The sequence below is a fragment of the Hypanus sabinus genome, chromosome 1 (genome assembly GCF_030144855.1).
Source record: "Hypanus sabinus isolate sHypSab1 chromosome 1, sHypSab1.hap1, whole genome shotgun sequence".
Lineage (NCBI taxonomy): Eukaryota > Metazoa > Chordata > Chondrichthyes > Myliobatiformes > Dasyatidae > Hypanus > Hypanus sabinus.
Genome location: NC_082706.1, coordinates 156,525,780 through 156,549,192, shown reverse-complemented (window position 1 = coordinate 156,549,192; position 23,413 = coordinate 156,525,780). Strand labels below are relative to the sequence as shown.

The 23,413-nt window shown below is 39.9% G+C and overlaps 1 protein-coding gene across 3 annotated transcripts in view; it reads right to left on the bottom strand.

The window, feature by feature from the left end:
* The window catches only part of lpin2 (lipin 2), a 116,869-nt gene that overhangs the window by 77,527 nt on the left and 15,929 nt on the right, over positions 1-23,413 (bottom strand). For all 3 annotated transcript variants that reach the window (XM_059979607.1, XM_059979614.1, XM_059979624.1), the window contains exon 2: positions 3,671-3,859. In XM_059979607.1, coding sequence (XP_059835590.1) covers positions 3,671-3,850 — 180 coding nt within the window. In that variant the 5' untranslated portion in view covers positions 3,851-3,859. The remainder of the gene's footprint in view (positions 1-3,670; positions 3,860-23,413) is intronic.

Here is a 23,413-nt window from a genome sequence, read left to right as displayed (position 1 = left end):
TGAATAAGGGAACAATATCTGCAACCCTCCAATCTTCCAGAATCTCTCCCGTCATCATTGATGATGCCAGAGGCTCAGCAATCTCCTCCCTCACTTCCCACAGTAGCCTGGGGCACATCCATTCTGGTCCCGGTGACTATCGAACTTGATGCCTTAAAAGCTCCAGCACATCCTCTTTATTAATGTCTATTATGCTCAAGCTTTTCACTCCACTGTAAGTCATCCCTAAAATCGCCAAGGTCTTTTTCCGTAGTGAATATTGAAGCTAAGTACTCAATAAGTACTTCTGCTACCTCCTCCAGTTCCATACACACTTTTCCACTGTCACACTTGATTGGTTCTATTCTCTCACATCTTATCCTCTTGCTCTTCACTTACTTGCAGAACGCCTCTGGGTTTTGCTTAATCCTGCTCACCAAGCCCTTCTCATGGCCCCTTCTGGCTTTCCTAATTTTATTCTTAAGCCCCTTCCTGGTAGCCTTATAATCATCTAGATCTCTAGACGATTACCTAGTTTTTTTGAACCTTTCGTAAGCTTTTCTTTTCTTCTTGACTAGATTTTCAACTGCCTTTGCACACCACGGTTCCTGTACCCTACCATCCTTTCCCTGTCTCATTAGAACGTACCTATGCAGAACTCTACACAAATATCCCTTGAACATTTACCACATTTCTGCCATACATTTCCCTGAGAACATCTGCTCCCAATTTATGCTTCCAAGTTCCTGCCTGATAACTTCGTATTTCCCCTTACTCCAATTAAACACTTTCTTAACTTGTCTGTTCCTATCTCTCTCCAATGCTATGGTAAAGGAAACAGAATTATGATCACCATCTCCAAAATGCTCTCCCACTAAGAGACCTGTCACCTAACCAGGTTTATTTCACAATACCAGATCAAGTACAGCCTCTCCTCTTGTAGGCTTATCTAAGTACTGTGTCAGGAAACCTTCCTAACAAACGTCATCCCATCTAAACCCCTTGCTCTAGGGAGATGCCAATCAATATTGGGGAAATTAAAATCTCCTATCATGCCTATCTGTTTTTATTGCACTGTTCCAGAATCTGTCTCCCTATCTGCTCCTCAATGTCCCTGTTACTATTGGGTGGTCTATAAAAAACACCCAATATTGACCCCTTCCCATTTCTAACTTCCACCCACAGAGACTCCGTGGACAATCCCTCCAAGATTTCCTCCCTTTCTACAGCCGTGACACTATCTGTGATCAGCAGTGCCATGCCTCCCTCCCTGTCCTTTGTGAAACACCTATAGCCTAGCACTCTAAGCAGCCATTCCCATCTCTGAGCCATTCAAGTCTCTGTAATGGCCACAGCATCACAGCTCCAAGCTCATCCACTTTGTTCATGATCCACTCTCTAAACTCATTTGCTTTGTTCATGATCCACTCTCTAAACTCATCTGCTTTGTTCATGATGCTTCTTGCATTAAAATAGACATTTTAAACCATCAGCCTGAATGCATCCCTTGCCTATCCTCCCTCAGTCTGCCTACAAGCTTTCTCTATTTGTGAGCAACCACCACTTCCTCCGTCTTTTTCATTCGGTTTCCACCCTCCAGCAATTCTAGTTTAAACCCTCCTTAGTAAACCTCCCTGCCAGGATATTGGTCCCCCTCAGATTCAAGTACAACCCATTTGTTTTGTACAGGTCACGCCTGCCCCAAAAGAGGTTCCAATGATCCAGACATCTGAATCCCTGCCCCAATCCTTAGCCACGCATTTATCCTCCACCTCACTCTATTCCTATACTCACCGTCGCATGACACAGGTAGTAACCCCAAGATTACTTTTTAACTGCATTGCATCTGTGGTTTCTAAATGATAATAAACTGAATCTGAATTACTACCTTTAAAGTCCTGCTTCTCAGCTTCTTTCCTAACTCCCTGTAGTCTGTTTTCACAGTCTCCTTCCTTTTCCAACCTATGTCATTGGTACGAATATGTAGCACGACCTCAGGATGTTCACCTTCCTACTTCAGGATATTGTGGACATGACCAGAAACATCCTGGGCCTGGGATGTAAACAACCACACAACTGCAGAAAAGCAGCATCCATCATTAACAACCCCCACCATCTAGGACACGTTGTCTTCTCCCTGCTGCCATCAAGAAGCTAGTGCAGGGCTCTCGGGACTCACACCACCAGGTTGAGGAACAGTTACTACCCCTCAACCATCAGGCTACTGAAACAAAAAAGATAACTTCTCTTAACTTCTTTGCCCCAAGATTCAAATCTTCCCACAACTAATATTCCCATTTCCAAAGAGTCATTTCATGTTCAATATTCATTGCTTATTTATTATTATTTCTCTCTTTTTCTATTTGCATTTTGTTGTCTCCTGCACTCTGGTTGAACGCCCAAGTTGAGCAGTCTTTCACTAATTCTGTTTTAGTTACTCTTCTGTCGTTTTATTGAGTATGCCGACAAGAAATCTCAGGGCTGCATAAGGGGATATGCTTTGAACTTTGAAAGAGACATTTTATCATTTTCCTTGAATCATTTTAAGAACAGAAGAACCAAGGGTCAGATTCTGTGATGTCCCAACTCTAGTTTTGATCCCAGAAAACATTAAAAACTTTTGGCTTGAGGAATACATGAATATATGAAGAGAATACGGTAAAAAATTAGTACTTGCCCACCACAGAAGAGTTTATGATTTTATAATAGAATTAACTCCATACAATAAAACTGAGGCAAAGTGGTATCAAGCTGTGTTCTCCATTGAAATTGTGGCTCAGACTTAGTTGATTTTAGGTTTTTTATTTCAAAGAATCAGAGACGGTTTTGGGAACACAGCGGGGAGTTAGGGGGTCAGGTTAGGATTTAGGAACAGTGATGTGGGGAATTAGAGGACAGGCAGGAGTCTAAGCCTTCGCTCCTTGTTCAAAGTCCAGCAATATTACGTGGTTGGATGTCAGGCCAACAGACCAGCAAAAATATTCAGGGTCCCATCACTGGTGAGTTCAGAGATCAAGGCCTGGAGTTTGAGTACTCATCCAGGTATCTCATTTGTCATCATCAGCAAGTCCTGGGTTGATACCGAAGACTGAATCCTAAAAGGTCAATCAGAAGTCCAGCAATCGAGGCCTTATGGCTGGAGCTGTGTCCAAGAATCTCTGGAGAAGTCAATGTCATAAAATCTGTGAATCCATGAATCCACTGTAGGCTGAAAGCCAAAGGTGGCCTGTCCTGGGGTTAGAAGACTGCATGTGCATATGTGGGAGGGAGGAAGGAATGAGGCTTGTTTTGCTGTTGTTACTTTGTCACTTGTTATGTTGTGTTATACTGTTCTGCTAAGCATGAGGCATGCTAAGTTGGTGCCAGAATGCAAGGTGACACTTATAGGAAGGCCCCATAGCATACTTGGTGTGTTGGTTGTTGACGCACACACATTTCTGCTTTGATGTACATGTGAGAAATAAATCTGAATTACATTTTCTTATAAACACAGAAAGAAGCCATTTAGTTACCAAACCGTTGCTGACTTTCAAAGCAGTCCTTATCAGTCTCTTTTCCCTACACATTTCCTGAAGCTTATTTTCTCTCACATATCTCTTGGAATAAGCTGATAAAGAGTTTGACAAGTGAAAGTTTGTTTATTCATTCCCTTCAACATAACATCTATTAACAATTAAAATTGGGAACCTACCACATTTTCTTTTGACCGAAGTACCCCAAGCTTTCCAAAACGAACATGGAATGGTGAACACTGGTACGTGCCATCCTGCTGCTTAACCACAATGACATCGATGCACCCAGAGAGTGTTGCAGGATTCAACCCCTTGTACAGTTCCTTGACTGTTATCAGCAACTGTCCAACATAGTTCATGGTTTGTGACTGAAAGGAAAACAAAGGTAAAAATACATTCAACTGAACTTATTAATTTCGTGCACATGACATATTTCCATTGCAATGCCAAACTCTGACCACACCAATAAACAGTATGAATGATATGCACATTACACAGAATTGTGCACATTTATGAAAACTCAATTTGCCCATTTCAGCAAGTGCACATGCTGTGAGAAATAGGACTTACAAGTGATAGCACAGCTCACTTAGGTCACTGCAAGATATTCCAATTAACTAGTTTGAATGGTATATGTACCTGAACAAAATCAACTAAAATCTTAATGTAAAGAAGCAACACTACCCTACAGTGCAAAACCGCAGCTCAAAGAATATAATGCAAAGTTTTAAAATCAACCTATTAATATCTCAAAAAGAAACCAAAATTCACTGATTAATAGATGTAACAAAATACACCAACTATCATTTCTTAAACAAAGTTGCTTGGCACTAGTAACTTTTAATGTTAAGCCAACATTAAACTAAATAAAAGTAGGACTTGGAAGGTCCTTGATACCTCCCTGTGCAACTGGATCATCGATCTCCTCACTTGCAGATCCCAGTTATGCAGATTGGCAACATGGCCATCAACACAGGTGCACAAGGCTGTATGCTTTGCCCCCTGCTCTACTTGCTTTATACATCTGATTATGTAGCTATGTGCACCTCCAAATGTGCCAGCTGGTGGTGAAGTGGCATCTGTGCTGGATTTAGAGGAGAGTGGTCCAGGTTGGCTTCCTGCATGTTTTCCATCCATGCTGGGTTCAATATTCAGCTAGCAACTCAACCTCAAATAAAAACACAGGCAAATGCTAAAAACAAATGACGAGGTTGTCGCCCAATGCGCCACAAGGCATGGAGAGGAACGACAAACAAAAAGCACCGCTAATGTTGTATTTAAGTTTGCTGACAATGTTGCTGTTGTTAGTCAAATCAAAGGTGGTGATGAATCAGCATATAGAGTGTTTCAAAAACAACCTCTCACTCAATGTCAGCAAAACCAAAGAGAACATTATTGACTGCAGGAAAATGAAATTGGAAGTCCATGAGCCAATCCACATTAGGGGATCGGAGGTGGAAAAGCTCAGTAACTTGAAACTCCTTGTCATTATCCTATCGAAGGATCTGTCCTGGGACCATTGTGCAAATGCCATTACAAAGAAGGCACAAAAGTACTTGTAATTTCTTAGAAGTTCATATGGATTCATTCAGTATGTTACTAAACATTTGACAAACTTCTACTAATGCACAGTATAAAGTATTCTAACTGGTTGTGTCATTGCCAGGTATGAAACACCAATGGCCAGGAATGAAAAAGTCAACAAAAAGTTGTGGATACAACTTAGTGGTGAGACGTGATTTTACTGTAAAGGACTGAGTACATTTATGTGGGGCACTGCCACATGAAAACAGTATCTACCTTCAGGGACCCCACTATATTGGTGATGCTCCTATCTCATTACGACATTGGGTAGGAGGTACTTGAGCCTTAGGCCCCACACCACCAGGCTCAGGAACAGTTTATTACCCTAAAACCATCAGGTTCCTGAACTGGCATGGATAACTTCACTTACTACAACTCGGAACTGATGTCACAACCTACATACTCACTTTCAAGAAATCTACAACTCATATTCTCAGTATTAATTATGTTTATTTTATTTGCACAGTTGTCTTCTTTTGCACATTGCCAGTCTAACCTTCCAAAAATAAGTAGAACTTATTTAAAATAAATAATAATAAGTATAAAATTAAAATAAGTATAACTTCCCAAAAATTCTATTGTATTTCTTTATTTTCTTGCAAATACCTACAAGAATCCCAAAGTAGCATACAGTAACATATGTAATTTGACTCATCTTCATTTGAATTCTTATTCCAACTAAATTGCAATTGTAACATTTTATTCATATCCTGCATTCAAGTCCTACTAATCCGAAACTGAATTTCATTCATCTGATCTACACACATTCTGCTTATAACAAGTGCAAATGTTTAGGAAGACTGGTTACATTAGGGTTCTGCTCATGAAAACCATCTGTAATCTGATTTTTCAAAAATACAAATTTTCTTTAGCTGCCATACAGTATTTACAGTGCATTGAAAAAGATCATTCCCAACTTCTTCACATTTTACTGTCACATTTTCTAAATACAAAATATATTTAAGTAAGATTCTTGAGCTAATCTGCAAAACATTGCACATCGCCAAATCAAAAGAAAAATTCCAAACCCTCTCAACAATTTACTAAAAATTAAAACCAAAATTAGGAGACTGAAATAGAATTCATCCCCTTTGTAAATACTACACTAACTTTCTTCAGGTACAATATATAGTATTACCTTACCAAGTCACTCAATTTGTTGTTGTATAAAATTGAAGGATCACCTGTTTTCAATGAATTCATAAGATTAAATACCCCCTCCCTGTAATAGTATGGTAAATTTTCAACAGACCCAACCAAAATCTAGACAAAAGAGCATTCAAGACAAGTTAGGGAAATGATGATAGAGAAAGGGAAAGCTACAAATCTGCAGAAGGGTACAAGTCCATCTCAAAAGCACTGAACGTTGCTCAGAGCACAGTGCAGTCCATCATGTAAAAGTGGAAAAAAATGAAACCACAGCCACACTGCCTAGGTCATCTGCCCTCTAACTGTAGGTGCCCGAGAAGAATGGCACTTTACGAGAGGCTACTATGATACCAGGCTGTGGATTTCATGGTTCATCCAGGGCTTCTGGTTGGGGAAGTCTCAATGATTTTGTGTAGATGTACTAGGCATACTTGTCCGTAACAACTGTGGTACATTCATCTAGATTCTGAGTCCTTGAACTGCGTTCCAGTCCACTGACTCAAAGCAATCCTGTAGCCTCTCCTAAGACCACCTCTTTGTAGTCCACATCTCCGGAACCGTGCTCTTTGCCTCTGCCTGTATGCAGGTAGGAGGACAGCCAAGTGATCAGATTTCCTGAAATGCCGTCTAGGCGTGAAATGGTAGACATTCCTCATTGTAGTATACCAATGGCCAAGTGTGCTGGCACCCCTGGTGCTGCAGGTTATATGCTAATAATAATTGGGCAGAGATTTCTTCAAACAAACCTGACTGAAGACCCCGACAATTATTTGAAATCATGTGGCCTCTATGACTGTTCACCTGCCACAATGCACAGTGCAGCACAGCACAAGTTTTAGGACAATTTCAGACATTATTTCACAGGCAGTGAAAAGATCATCCTGGAAAGACTGTCAATTCAACCCCAGCACTGGAATGAAAACAAATCTACTTAAAAGTGTGTACAGATCAAAAATAATTACCGTAACATATCAGATTTTTAATGGCCAATTCAAGTCATTGTCCCAGCACTGCTTGTATATTAAATGGTAATAATACAGAAGTTTATCACAGCTGAGTGCTTTATAGTAGAAAACTCAAGTTTCCCAAGGGAACATTAAGTTCTCAACACTTTAATGATGTGTTATCCAAATGATGTATAGCATTATCCAAAATAATAAAGACTTTAAAAAGGGCCTTTTATTAAAACAAACTATTGTTCAATCCAAAGAGGGTGAGAAATTGATAATGCAAACACAAGGAAATCTGCAAATGCTGGAAATTCAAGCAACACACACAAATTGCTGGTGGAAAGGTTTCGGCCCAAAATGTCAACTGTACTTCTCCCTATAGATGCTGCCTGGCCTGCTGTGTTCCACCAGCATTTTGTGTGTGTTGCAAGAAATAGATAAAATTTTTGTTTTCTTTAGGAGAAACTGTCTTTAAAACAAACACTAAGACACAAGAGGTACTGCAGATGCTGGAAATCTACAGCAACACACAATGTGTTGGAGGATCTTAGCAAGTCAGGTAGCATCAATGGATGGGAATAAACAGTCGACATTTCAGGCAGAGAATCGTCATCAGGACTGGAAAGGAAAAGGGGAGGGGAAGATGTCAGAATAAGGTGGGGAGGAGGGAGGGAAAAGAGGAAGGTGGCAGATGATATGTGAAACCAGGAGAGGGTGAGGGGATGATGTAAACAGCTGGGAAGTCAATTGGTGGAAGAGATAAAGCACAGGAGAAGGGGGAACCTAAACAGAGAGGACAGATGGAACAAAGGGAATGGGGGGGGGGGGGAAAGAAGAGTGATGAGCAAGTTAGAAGAGAAAATGTGAGAGGGAAACAAGAATGGGGAATGGTGAAGGACAGGAGGAGGGTCAATTACTGGAAGTTCAAGAAATTGATGCTCATGCTATCAGGTTGGAGGCTACCCAGATGGAATACAAGATGTTGCTCCTCCAACCTGAGTGCGGCCTCTCTGTGGCAGTAGAGGAGGCGGCTATGGACTGACATGTCGGAATGGAAATGGGAAGTAGAATTGAAATGGGTGGCCATGGGGAAATCCTGCTTTTTGTGGCCACACCAGGAGTACCAGATACAGTAGATGACTCTAACAGACTTGCAGGTGAAGTGTCATCCCACCTGGAAACTCTGTTTGGGGCCCTGAATGGTAGTGAGGGAGAAGGTGCAGGGGCAGGTGTAGCACTTGTTCTGCTTGCAAGGATAAGTGCCAGGAGGCAGATCAGTGGGGTAGGATGAGTGGACAAAGGAGACACATAGGGAGTAACCCCTGTAGAAAGTGGGGTGGAGGGAATGATGTGCTTGGTGGTGGGATCCAGAGACTTGTAGGGTGGTAGGTGAGGACAGGAGGAAGCCTATCCCTGGTGGAAGGATGGGATGAAGACAGATGTGTGCGAGATGGAAGAGATGTAGGTGAGGGCGGCATTGATGGTAGAGGAAGGGAAGGTTTTTTTTGTCAATTATCAAACTTATTTAAAGTTTAATTTCTAGTCACATAATGGCATCAGGAGAATGGTGTGAGATTTCTTTCTTCTTACAATACAGTGCAGAATAGGCCCTTCATGCTACACTGCCCAGCAACCCCTGATTTAACACTAGCCTAATCATGAGACAATTTACAATGACCAACTAGCCTACCAACTCATACATCTTTAGACTGTGGAAGGAAACCCACGTGATCGTGGGGAGAACATACAAACTCCTTGCAGACAACGCTGGAATTGGACCCTGGTCAATGCTACTGTAAAGTTCTGTGCTAACCACTTTGCTACTGTGCTATGTTAGCACTTTAAGTAACTCAAGCCATGCCAAATATCTGAGAAAACAGAATAATGTACTTCAGCTTTTCAAATGTCAAGATAAAAGACAGTTAATTTTTTAAATATTCACAATTTTAACAAACTGGTTGTCAACTAGTATATTAATCATCTCACACCAATCAAAGAGATACAAACACTTGATTCCAAAAACACTTGATTCCAAAAATCAATTTGAATAATCTATTCAGAAAAGCAATCTTTAAGGCCAGAGCTTTCATGTATAATCCAACATATTTATTAATGACAGTTAATTAAATAGAACAGCACCATTGGGAATAGCAAAGACAGTGGATAATTGCAGCAAAACCAAAATAAACAAATAGGAATTAACAAGGGACAATTTATCACTGGCATGTGGTTTCATTTTCAAATTCCTCTCAAGGTATTGGTGTTTTAGTAAATGCTCAAAGACAGGGTGTGTGGAGAGGTGGTGTCGTCATTTTCGTTAAGAGCATCTGAAAGAGGATGTGGTTGAAGTCTCAAGATTAAAAGGTAGAAAATGCAAGTTGAATGTTAAGGTTCAATAACATTATACACAGGAAGAGCAGAAGCATAGCACTGGGACAAATTTTGCTCTCAGCAGTAAACAGATGGGGCAATTCATATTCTTCAAATCACCTACAGGGTTTTTGCAAAAGGTGCATTATCACACAACAATTCACTACTGCATACATTCAGCATAGTAACAAGCTCTCAAAGAACACGTGAGTAAAGTATCAGCATGCAAGAAAGCACAGGAGCCTCCAAGGGTTGGAAAACTGCTCATTCTTGAAGGATGCTTCTTGAAGCAGCGATGAATGAAAGACAATTGCATTTCAGTCGCACTATGCACGCTTGTAGAAAGATTTTGTGTATGGACAAGAGTAGAAAGAAAAGTGTGTCGAGAAGAAAGAAGCCAATAAGTTGCAGGTATTTGTAATGATGCCTCTTCAACTGTAACAAAAGTCATAACCTAGAAGAATAAAGTATCACTCATCTGCTTAGTATAAATACCAATTTGACAATTCAGGACCATACTAACCAGCAGCAGCATCACCCACAATAACTCCATGCTAGCAGGAAAAAGCACCGTAAGCATTATGTCATAGTGGACATGCATGTTTGACTCTCACCAACTGCGTCCACTGTCTGTTATTTCATAAGGAATATTGTGCAGTCAGAAATATCAAGTTGAAAATTCTGGGTCCAAATCATACATCATCATCAGTATGGCAAAGTATATAGCAGTACAAATGAGATGTTGGACAGAGACAGATAGGTAATGGGTGGAACTAGAAGGAGAGGGGAAAAGCAGATGGACTCATGCTAGGGAGGAAGAATAGAAGTAAATACAGAGAGAAGAAAACTAGGTACAAGGGCAAATGTGTGTGGGAAGAGAACACCAGAAATGGAAAATTTCTAACAAAGCTAACAAAGCCCAACATAGAATTTCTTCTTTCAACTGCAATAGAGATGGCAAAAGACAGACAAATCAGTGTTGCAGTGGAAATGAGGTTTAAAATTGCTTACAGGTCAGCATTTCTTTCATTTTCCCTCCCTACCTTAACCAAAGAGAACAATCTTGTTCTCCTGGTTTTCAACTTTCATCCAACATCATCCTCTCCCATTTCCACCATCTCCAAAGTGATTCCACCACCTGTGACAATTTTCCCTCTTCCCTACCCCTCCCTACCTACCAAACCCTGATTTCTACAGGAACCACTCACTTCATAATTCCCTGGTCTGCTCTACCCTCGCAAGCCACTACTTCTTGTTCTCTGGCACTTTCTCCTATAACAGCGAGGCATTTGATAAGGTACCCCATGCAAGGCTTACTGAGAAAGTAAGGAGGCATGGGATCCAAGGGAACATTGCTTTGTGGATCGAGAACTGGCTTGCCCACAGAAGGCAAAGAGTGGTTGTAGACGGGTCATATTCTGCATAGAGGTCAGTGACCAGTGGTGTGCCTCAGGGATCTGTTCTGGTACCCTTACTCTTCGTGACTTTTATAAATGACCTGGATGAGGAAGTGGGGGGATGGGTTAATAAGTTTGCTGATGACACAAAGGTTGAGGTGTTGTGGATAGTGTGGAGGGCTGTCTGAGGTGAGAGCGGGACATTGATAGGATGCAAAACTGGGTTGAGAAGTTGCAGATGGAGTTCAACCCAGATAAGTGTAAAGTGGTTCATTTTGGTAGGTCAAATATGATGGCAGAATATAGTATTAATGGTAAGACTCTTGGCAGTGTGGAGGATCAGAGGGATCTTGGGGTCTGAGTCCATAGGACGCTCAAAGCAGCTGCGCAGGTTGACTCTGCGGTTAAGGCGGCATACAGTGTATTGGCCTTCATCAATCGTGAAATTGAATTTAGGAGCTGAGAGGTAATGTTGCAGCTATACAGGACCCTGGTCAGACCCCACTTGGAGTACTGTGCTCAGTTCTGGTTGCCTCACTACAGGAAGGATGTGGAAGCCATAGAAAGGGTGCAGTGGAGATTCACAAGGATGTTGCCTGGATTGGGGAGCATGCCTTATGAGAATTGGTTGAGTGAACTTTGAGATAGGTACATGGAGCTTAGAAAAATAGAGGGCTTGTGGTAAGCCTAGTTATTTCTAATGTAGGGACACGTTTGGCACAACTTTGTGGGTTGAAGGGCCTGTATTGTGTTGTAGGTTTTTTCTGATGTCTCTATGTTTCTAACTGGCACCTTCTCATTACCATCTAGGGATCTAAACAGCTCCTCTAACCAAATCAACTGCATTCGGTACTCTTAAGTAGCCTCCTCTGCTTTAATTAAACAGAGACTAGGCTATCATTTTGCAGAGAACCTGCTCTGTGTCCACAACAGCTATCTTGAGATTGTAGATGTACACCACTATAATTCTTCTTCCCACAATAGCCTGTCTCTTCTGTTTTCTCCATTGCTAACTGGAAGTGTGTTTTATATTTCACTTGGGTAGCTTACAACCCAAATGGTATATACACTGGATTTTCCAGTTTCAGGTAGCACATATCGCCATCATTTTCCTCCCATGCACTCACTGAAGTTTCCTGGTTGGTTCGATCTATTGTCTACCAGCCTCTATCCTACCCTTTCGTACTGCAGTCTTTCCTCTTCGTTGGTCCTGATGCAGCTTGTGACCTGAAGTATCAGTTGACACCTTTTTGCCTCCAGAGATGCCACTTAACCTGCTGTATTATTCTAGCACCGTTTTGTTTGATTTTACTACGTTAATGGATGCATCTTAATCTCCACTCTAACTGTACACAGCTCTCCCAGCATCAGCCTGCTCCTCCAAGCATGCTATTTTCTGTGTGCAATGTTGTGGACTGCACAGAAGACCTTCACTATACTTGGTACATTAGCTAGTGTATATAGGACACCCCCTCAGGAGTAGTCAAGCCTTTAGAGTTATCTCTCCAGCTGTTCTCAAAGGCCCACACAATTATTTTTGTGGTAATCAGCTGAATTCAGAAGGGACAAAGCCAGGACAGAATAGAGCCAACAATCAACACTTAAAAACTCTTCAAAGTTTCCCATGAAAGCTCAGAGACAGTGTCAAACAAAATAACAGTTGCAAATGTCAGATTGCTGCTTTATTCCTAGCATGTTTGAAGAGCTCCAGAAAGTCACTTGTGACATAAAATCCAAAACTACCAGTTAAGTATCCCAATAGATGCTGAAAAAAATTTAGTAATTTGCATTTAGTGAAGTGATTTCCCAATCTGCCCAAAATGCTCCAGTTAAATTCCAAAGTCTTCAAGTACTTAATTAGCTTCTAACTTGGTCTATTATGTAGTTAATTCCTCATTAACCACTGTAAAACCCACCCGCATTTTGAATACACAATACCCACTTTCCAGAAAATTACTGGGAAGAATTTTTATTCTGAACATTTCCAATAATATAGCAGAATAAAAAATGATGTAAGCCCACATTTGTACTAGTTACTTTTCCATTGCCTGTAGTATTGTGCAGCCTTCAAGATATCACATGCTGATGCACCATCAATAACTCTTGGAGACGTGAGGCGAGATATCGGTTTTTATTGGCTGGAAGAAAGAACAAGCAGCAATTGACCACCATACTACATCCAGGAGACTGAAACCTGGGCGGAGTCCCCAATCGCCTTTATACCGGGGTCCGTGGGAGGAGCCACAGGAGCAGTCAGCGGGGGGGGGGGGGGGGGGGCATGTCCAGACAGGTATATTTAGTTCACCACACATGCTATTTAAAAGTTCAGATTGTACAGGAAATGACCATACATGACATGTCCAGTAAATGTGCATTACACAGCTACAGCAACCACAAGCTTTTCCACGTTACTGAAGAGTGAGTTTCGGTTATGAGATCCCATCCTTACAAAGTTTCTAGATGGCCAAAGGAATTCCAAATTGTGCATTTGACTGTGTGTAACGTATATTTTAAAAATCTAGGTTATTTGCCTTATGTAGGTCTACTGAAAACAAAACCTCCAATAATCAGTAACATGCTATACTTAGAGAAAAAACTGTAGAGATTACATTTCCACAATGAAACTTTAAAAATATATAGTAGGGAATTCTTCTGAAGAACCAAAAAACTTCTACAGTTGATTTTTAATTAGGGTGTCAGGTTCGGTACAAAAAGGTTTCATGATTAACCATTAGATTCAAATAAAGACGACAAAAGAACAGGAAGTTACAAATGACAGATTAGCATTTATGGGTGGCGGCACTTCAAAAATATCTCTGAACAGTTTCATTTTTAACTGTAGTCAGCTAATCTTGATTAGGACAATATTATTACCCTATTTACGGTACCATTTCCTTTCATATCATAGCTCTCTTATTATGAAACAGGGACGTCCACTTCACACATTAAAAAAAACCTTAGATAAGGCTCAAGTGAATTCAAATTGGTTTCAAGTCCTTTCAATTAAACAGTACCAACTCCTGTGATGAGAAGATAATAATAATTCAGTCCATACAATTGAGCAATAAATTTGCATACAGGAGAGCAAGAGTATTGTTTGTCATGCAGATCAATAACTTTGTATAGCTTAACCAAACTGGTGATCCTTTAAAAGGGCAATGACAATTTGATCGATAAACTTGGGGGTCAAAATGAATTTACAAGTTCACTCAAAAACATTTCTAGTCAATTTCTCTTTTGGAATTAGTCTCCATCCTGCATATTTCATGATGACATGGAAACTGTGAGCCTGACCAGTGAGCTGACAGCATGATAATCAGACAGGCGTCAAGCAAATATTCTCTTTCTCAGAGCTGCACTTCACCTCCAAGAATCTTTTCTCTGGACTGGTGATACTTTACAGGTTACATGGGGAACTGTTCAACCCATATCATTCTGTTCCAGTGGCAACGCTGTTTCAAGCCATTAGAGCTGCAGCATATTCATAATGTACTTTAAACCAAAGTATGTATACATTATACAACCTTGAAAATCATCTCCTAACGGGAGCCACGAGAAAAAGGAGCGGTTAAGAACCCACAAAAAAGGACCAGACACCCAATGTGCAGAGACATAATAACCACGAGCAAAATAGTTCTGAACTGAAGTCCACAAAGAGTGCTCTGGACCCATAGTTCAGTGCAGAGCCAAGTATATATCGCGGGCAGATACACGCGTGCACAGAAGCAGAGCTCCATTTCTTATTGAATTCTTCATCGAAGCATACACAGAAAGGATCTTCTAGTGCCTGCCCTGCCCTGAGAATAGAAGCTCTTCAAGTGTCTGGAGAAAACACAGACTACTTTTCAGAATCAGTGAAGGCAGACATTGATGAAATTCAACACCACTTTCAAAATGCCATTATTGTCTTTGGCTATTTGTTAACTTTGTTCACCAGCTGCATTGTTTGCACCTACAACTAGTGGACAAAGATGACTCCTCGATATTGATAAACTTTTGAATTTAAGCTGGGGAGGAATTTGTTTCAATGAATTTGTCTCCAGAATAAAATGGAGAATTTTACTACCGAAATGCAGTAAATGAGAAATGACCGTAATGACCTGCAAAACACTGTTGTAAACTTTCAGATACAAATCTTTGTTGGCAGTGTATTATGCAACTGAAGAGATAAACTGAATTCCAGTTATGTGGACTCTGGTCAATTAAACAACACAGAAGGCAATATAATCTGTTTGTCCAGTCAGCACTAAAATTTCTTTCACATTAATAGGCATGTTGACTTCAACTAACCACACCTCTCCACTACAAGTCCACTTCTCCCATTTTGGAACTTCCTTTTCTATGGGGCCCTCCAATAACCACACTGGTCTCCACAATTATTCTTATGATTTCTTATTTTCTGTAAATTTGAACTTTGCAGGCTTTGGGCCTGCTCCGGGGATTGGGACCCAAAGACTCAATTTGGCTCGGAAAGCTGTTGTTGCTTGCTTCTATTGTTTGCATGGTTTGTGAGTTTTTTTCCCTTGTTTCTCTGGGGTTGGTTTCTATTTTTGTTTGGGTTCTTTTGGGTTTTTTTACTTTGTGGCTGCCTGCAAGGAAACGAATCTCAAGACTGTAGAACTCATACATTCTTTGATAATAAATGTACTTTGAAATTTTGAAACTTGAACTAATACCAATCTACAAATATATCAGTATAAATTGGTAAATAATGTTTTTCTGACACAGTTTTCTTTGGAATTGGCAAGATAAAAACTTTACTTGAAAAATAGAACTATTTTAATGTGAGATTTCCTACAAATTCTACTATTCTTGATATTGGGGGTTTGGCTTTCAATACAAATCAGATATACATGTGTGACTGCACTGTTTTGTCATTTCAACAGAAAAATGCTTTATTAGGTGTTGCCATCATTAAAACTTGTGATTGCCTAGAAAACAATGCACAAATTTTAGCATGTTAACATCACTGGAAAGCACTATTTATGCCCAATTTCCCTCATGATGATTACACCTATCGTTCTGACTCAGGGCCTGGGTAAGGAGTTATATATACATGATTAGTAATGGAAATCTGTATTTTGACCCATCTTAAGTCACCAGATCTCTTCATTCTACGTGGTAGATGGCAGAAGGTCACAAACAACAGATAGCACAATCCCACTTCTGATTTGAGGATAGGTTATTAATTGAAGCAATGAAGATGGGTGGCCTATGAAACAACCCAAAGGAACTCATTATGGTATTCTGGGAAAAGGATAGCCTCCATTAAACACAGCCAAACAGCAAGTCAATACCAAGGGACAAAAGCATCCTTTTACATTTTAGATATGGCTGGAATGAAATTTAAAACTGAATGGGCTTAATCAAACATAACTGAATAAATTTTTAAGTTACTGACACGATACTGTCGCCACCAATCAACTTGGCTGATGTCAAATCTGATAACGGCTAGGGTGGCTGTGTTTTACATTTTGTAGGATAGCATGAATGCTGAAGCTACATTTCGATAACTTGGCTAAAAAGTGCAGATAGTTTTGGAAAATAGAACTAAATCTACAACCAAAACATCAGGGCCTTTTTTAAAATCACATAGGTTGAATCAAATGACTCAATCTCAGCTTGTGCTAATAGGAACCTTAGGAGGCAAAGATTGATTAGCCACTTACCATTTCTCGCTAATGATAGCCATTTCTTGCTTTTTTGTGTTGTGCTTGGTAATTAAGGTCAGTGGTGTTTTTGGAATTGTAAACCACTATTCATAAATGTATGTCAAGTACAACTGCAGAACTTTGAGTTACCTCTTGACTGCAGCATCACTTGTGTTTCTATAACATGCTGAAACAGGTAAAAACTATGCACTCTGGTAATGAACATTCTAAACTATCTTGTTATAATTTAAAAGGTGAATCAGTCAAACACAAATCAAAAGGGACCAAATGGAGGGAGTTGCATTACTTTTTAAAATCAGATCAAGTTCAATGTCAGGTGAAATGAACTTTCAAAATAATTTCCAAAGCACATGAAACCAAAAGGTAAGAGCCAAGCAAATAGGAGAACAAAGAGAACCAGAACCAGTAGTGCACAATAGGAAATATGCTCTAAACTAAAAGTCATCTGATTTTTGTACCCCGCAAGGGAAGAAGAACCCCGATTTCATAAATGGCAACATTTTCAGTTTCCTTAAGAACTCAATATCTAGCATTCACTGTAGAAGTACGTCATTTAAATGCCCATTTGGAGGCTTTAGGCTACATCCAGAATCAAGCTATTTAAATCATTTGACTGGTGAGTGGAGTAGTATGAGAGGGATGAAAGCACAGAAGCTAAGATGGAACAGGTAATGTTTAGCTCTTTCTTTCTACTTAATTCCACTTGTGTGGCAGTTCCCTTGTGTTAAATAAGTTCCGATATTTTTCTGCATCTGTGAACCACAGGGAAACAAATTAAGCAAAATAAATGCTGGAACCTGCCTTACATCCATCTCCTGAAATTTAATTAGTTCACCAGAATCAGAGAGGTCAAAAACCATGTGTTTTGGAATGACCTCTTCAGCAGCATATTGTACAGAAACAGATTTAATTTTCAGTTACATTAGTCACTATTAGCACTACCTTCTCTCGGTTCTATTTCACTTGTGTCTGTCTCTTCAACCCTTCAATTACCTTAACTCTCAAGAGTCTTGATGACAAATTTATGCAACTGCCTTGTTTTCAATCCCATAACCACGTTCATAATGCTGTATCCCTTTCACGCCAAAATTTTCTCAATGGGGCATCATTCCCCTAAATTAAACATTTAACTCCAGAATTGAATCTAATGAAGGTTTTGTACATCTTTCACAAGCTTCCCAACACAACTCAAACATTTTGACAATGCTTTTAACTATATACAATTAGATTCTGTGTTCCACAGAGATTGATACCAGGAGATTGATAACAAGGGTTATCAAAATAGCCAAAGCTAACTTTTACATCTCACTGTATTAAAGGATTTTGACTTAGTTATACAACTTCTCACTTACCCAGATCCAAGATTTTTGAAAATTGTTATCTTCACAATTACTTTCAGCTGAGGAATCAATTTTTTCTTTGTACATGTACATTTTAGAGTGTATTTCCCAAACTTTTTATAAACTCACGTTCAATACAACAGCATTCCCAATATTACGTGTTTACAGGAAGATGTAGTCAACATGCATGGAATTCCAAGTTTACTAAATGTGCTTTACTAAATGTACCTTGACTGAAAAACAAAAGTCACTAACCAATAGAAAACACAAATCTGTTCCAACCTCTCTACAACGATAAAAGTACATGGTCAAAGGCTGTTTATTGTTTGAACTGATAAGTCAAAACAAATCACTTTTATTAACATCTATTAGGAAAATTTCCATGAAATTTACATAAGCTTGCAGCTTAAATAAAACTTGCAGCTCAAAAATATAGTACTTAAAAATGCAAGTTTGACCAGACCTACTAAGTTAATACTTCAGAAATGCATTGATTACAACAAAATACAACTTATGAGAGCACATTGAAAAAAGAAAGCACAAGTTTAAAAACAAATACGGAACTGGGTTAACAAACCTTTTTTAAAACATTGAGCAAGATTTCTCTGTAATCCATACAACTTCAGAGCTGAACAGAAATATTGACCCTATCCAGTCACATTAACTGGTGCCAGTGCTCAGAAATTTGAGGTCACCAGCACTGCTGTGGAATTTGGGTGAAAGTTCCAAGCTGACATGTTAGTGAAGGAATCCTATAATCCAGACAGGAAAGGTTCTATTGTCAAGTGACTGTAACTCAAAATTTAGAAGTAGATGAAGATGTTCAATGAAGGCTCTTGTATCAGGAACGAAATTCACAATTTAAATTGCAATAAGTACAATAAGCTGGAGGAACTCAGCAGGTCGGGCAGCATCCGTGGAAATGAGCAGTCAATTTTTCGGGCTGAGACCCTTCATCAGGACTGAAGAGGGAGGGGGCAGGGGCCCTATAAAGAAGGTGGGGGGAGGGTGGGAAGGAGAAGGCTGGTAGGTGCCAGGTGAACCGTTGAACTGTTGACCAGGATGGAGATATAAAAGTATCTATTTGTTTCTAAAGAAAGAATTTCTCCACATTTTGATAGACTTCTATATAGGACTATCTATACAGGACTTCCTGTTATGCATTTGTTTTAAAAGTTGGCTTTTAAAATAGTTGTTTATTTTAAGGGTATGAGTTATTGATGACACACATTTTGGGGCTGACTGTATTGAAGTGGTCTTCCTGCTCAGAATTTCTAGTAGTGGTTCTTTAGTTATACTTTAACTGGATTTAAGAAGCCCACCTTGCTAACCAACCACAAATTGAAATCAAGTAGCAGTGATTGAGCTTTAGATGGCACAGTATGAAGCAATCATCTCCAAAATACATAAGAACAAGGCACAGGAATTTGCTAACTATAAAAGCAGTCCTTGATCTTACTACTTTAAATTGAATGCATAAGCTGAAATAAATTTCACAAGTTTTTTTTTAATTTAAAGAGAAAAGCATAATAGTTTAAAAAGCTTTAACCATTTAATTGTACTTTCTTGGGCTTCTTTGGCTGTTTGATGAATTGACCCATGAAACAATGTGGGAAATGAAATTTTACCATGTGGGAGATGTTTTTTTTTGGAGCAATTGGGTAGGTGCACCAAGGATAATGTACACCCTTTGTTCCCACTGGATTCCTGTATACCCCCCCCCCCCAAATAGATGAGGTTCTCAATACCATCAACAATGCTCCTTCTCTGCTCTGAGAGGCCATGGGCCAGAGATCACCACGAGTTGGTGGGGTGCTGTATACAACCAGAATACTTTCCTCTGCTCGCGTGGTAACCTCTTCTCATGACAGAGTATGCACATTTCAGGAGTTTGGGACGGGGATTGCACTATCACCCAAGAACGTCATTGAATTTAGTTGGATCTTTGGATTCTGTGTTGTTTAACTGGGCACAGAATACAGTGGCAGATAAAATTAGGTGTTCAAATCAGCAAATCAAGGAGGTCATTTTCAATGGCTGAGTAATGGTAGCTCCAATTAAAATGTTAATAAAATTCAGCAGGCCCTAATACCACACAATTGACAATTTTAACATCCAATTAATTAGGCTGCATCGCTTTGTCAGTTTGCTCACATCCATTGCAGCCGACTGCAAATTCTGAGCCATTTTCTGCAGACAATATTCCTTATTTGAACATAATGAGATTTACTATATCAGAAATTTAATGAGTAAAAGAAAACTAATTTTATTCATTTTTTCTACTTCTTGGTAAATATGCAAACCTTTTCCTTCTTACAAGTATCATGAATTTAAGTCTAGAGCCAAAAACTAAATTGAAGCTCCAAATTCCAAAGTTCTTTCTTCTCCACCTGCATAATACATTAAATAACAAATAAGATATCAATTGATTCTTGGAGACTGATCTGCAAACAGATGATAGACTGAAACTTGGGAAATTATTGTAAAGTCAACATGATCCTAAGCCAGCACTTAACAATTTGGAGCTTTGACTCTGAATGAGGTTTATTATCAGTAAAGACATTAAATTTGCCATTTAGTAGTAGCATTTAGTACAGTGCAGACACATTAATAGAAATTACAAATTAAATATTTAGTGCAAACGAAGAAAATTCATGTTCATGTTCATGGGATTCTGAACAACTTTTTTTGGACATGGAGAATTACTGGAAATGATGAGTTTAAAATGTGGGAATTACCAAATATTATTGCCTTATCTGTAAACCGGTTTGCATCATTACTAATAGCTGCCAGGAAAAGATTACGTTTCTCTTTTTCAGAAGTGAAACCAATGTACTAACCAAGGTTTACAAAGTCACCCTTCACATAAACACTTGAATTTGCCATGCCTGCATACATGCCTGCATTCTGGCAAAGCAGATAAGGTGTCACCAATAAAAGACAATTAAAATAGCACACAAGATGCTGGCAGAACTCAGCAGGCTAGACAGCATCTATGGGGAGAAGTAGTGACGACGTTTCGGGCTGAAACCCTTCATCAGGCCATATATCTTTTAAAAGCTTCAAAGGTAGTGTGGGAAAAGGTTACATTGAAATTGACAAGATTCTTAAATGGGCTTGACAGTCCAGATACAAAGGAGGTAATTTCCTCTTATTGATTGGAATTGATTAATTATTGCCATATACCAAGGTACAGTCAAAAGCTTGCCTTGCATACTGTTCATACACATCAATTCATTACAGTGCTTGGAGGTAGTAAAAGGTAAAACCGTAAAATAATGCGAAATAAAGTGTAACAGCTATAGAGAAAGTGTAGTGTGGGTTGTGTAGGACCAAAGGACACAGTTTGAGAACAAGGGTCAGTCTTTAGGGCTGGCCGAGAGTCATTCTGTAGTGAATCTTCATAATTATCTATCCCACATGGCTGAGGAATCTCTGTATTTATTCAGAATGGTGACCAATAGATTTCTGGGCATTTAGAGAATTAAGGAATGTAAAATGCCTTAATGGTAAAATGCCACAGAGATAAGGACGTTGATGAGCAGTGGAATAGGATTGCCAAACCTGACTGCCTATTCATGTTTCTATTTCTCAGATGCTTAAATTTTGTTCAATAACATAACTCAACCTTGGGTTAAAAACACATGATACTCCCCACACATTGTGGTTCCAATAATATGATTAAATTCAAAAGTCTGAAATACGTACAGATGTTTGTTTCTATGAGCGACATAATTAGTTTCCTCTCTCAAACAAGAGAATTACATCTCCACGGGATCCCACCACCAAGCAGGCCTTTCCTCGCTACCCCCCCCCCCCACCCCACCGCTATCTGCATGGATCACTCCCTATGCAACTCCCTTGTCCCTCTGTCCCTCCCCACTGATCTCCCTCCTGGCACTTACCCTTGCAAGCGGAACAAGTGCTACCCCTACCCCTCCTCCCTCACCACCATTCAGGGCCCTAAACAAGTCCTTCCAGGTGAGCCGACACTTCACCAGAGTCTGTTGGTGTCTGTGTCCGGGTGGTCCCGGTGTGACTTCCTGTATGTTGGTGAGACCCAACATAGATTGGCAGACCACTTCACCAAGCACACTCGCTCCGTCTGCCATTAAAAGCGGGATTTCCCAGTGGCCACCCATTTTAATTCCACTTCCCATTCCCACTCTGATATGTCTATCCATGGCCTCCTCCACTGTCATGATCAGGCCACACTTGGAGGAACAATACCTTGAATTCCGTTTGGGTAGCCTCCAAACTGCTGGCATGAACATCGATTTCTCGAACTTTCAGTAATGTCCACCCACCTTCACCATTGCCCATCCCCTTTTCCCTTTCTCACACCTCATCTGCTTGCCCACCTATTGCCTCCCTTTGGTGCTCCTCCCAACTTTTCTTTTTCTATGGCCTTCTGGCTCTTTTACCAATCAATTTCCCAGTTCTTTACTTCATTCCCCCCGCTTCAGATTTCACCTATAACCTTGGGGTTCTCTCTCCCTTTCCCCTACCTTTTAAATCTACTCCTCAGCTTTTTTCCTCCAGTCCTGCTGAAGGGTTTCAGCCTGAAACATCAACCGTACTCTTTTCCAAATATGCTGCCTGGCCTGCCGAGTCCTACAGCACTTTGTGTGTGTGTTGCTTAAAATGTGTATTAAAAAAATCTTGCTAACATAAGTGACCCTCATTTAATTCAGGAACTCTGATCAAACAGTCACCATTTAAAATACTTTCTCTGAAAGTTAAGGCAAAAATGGAAATGACTGTTATTGCGATATTTCATGGAAATCTTCAAAGGGTTTTTGAAAACCCTTTAGGTATTACTTTTAAATAAGAAATTTTGAGCACTAAGGTCCACAATAATCCTACATTGAGTTTCAAAGAATAAGATAGAACACCTATCCCCAAATATAAACTAGCTGCACACCAAATGCACTGTGTCTCCCAGCAACAAGGTTCAAGCCCACGTCACAGCTTCCACTGTTGAAAGTTTTTAATCTGCATGAATTCAGCAGGTAGTGCTGTAATTCACCTACTGCCGCAACAGCAATCTCACTACCTCTCTGGCTGGGTTTTGGAGTACCTAGACACAGCCTAAACATACGCCAGGCTACTGTTTATTGATTACAACTAAGTGTTCAATACCATCATTCCCTCAGTATTTATCATCAAGCTTCAAACCTTGGGCCTCTATCTCCTTCAGCAACTGGATCCCTGACTCCATCAGGAAACTACAAACAATGCCAAGTGTAGCATTGCCTCTCCGACAATGGGCTTAGCCCATTGTTCTCCTCTCGACAGTGTAGCTAAGCACAGCTGAAACACCATCTATAGATTCACTGATGACACCAATGTTAGTCAAATCTCAGACAGCGACTTGGCAGCACAGAGAAATGAGACAGATAAGCTAGCTGAATGGTGTTGCTTCTACAAACTTTGCAAAATCAGCAAGAGCAAGGAATT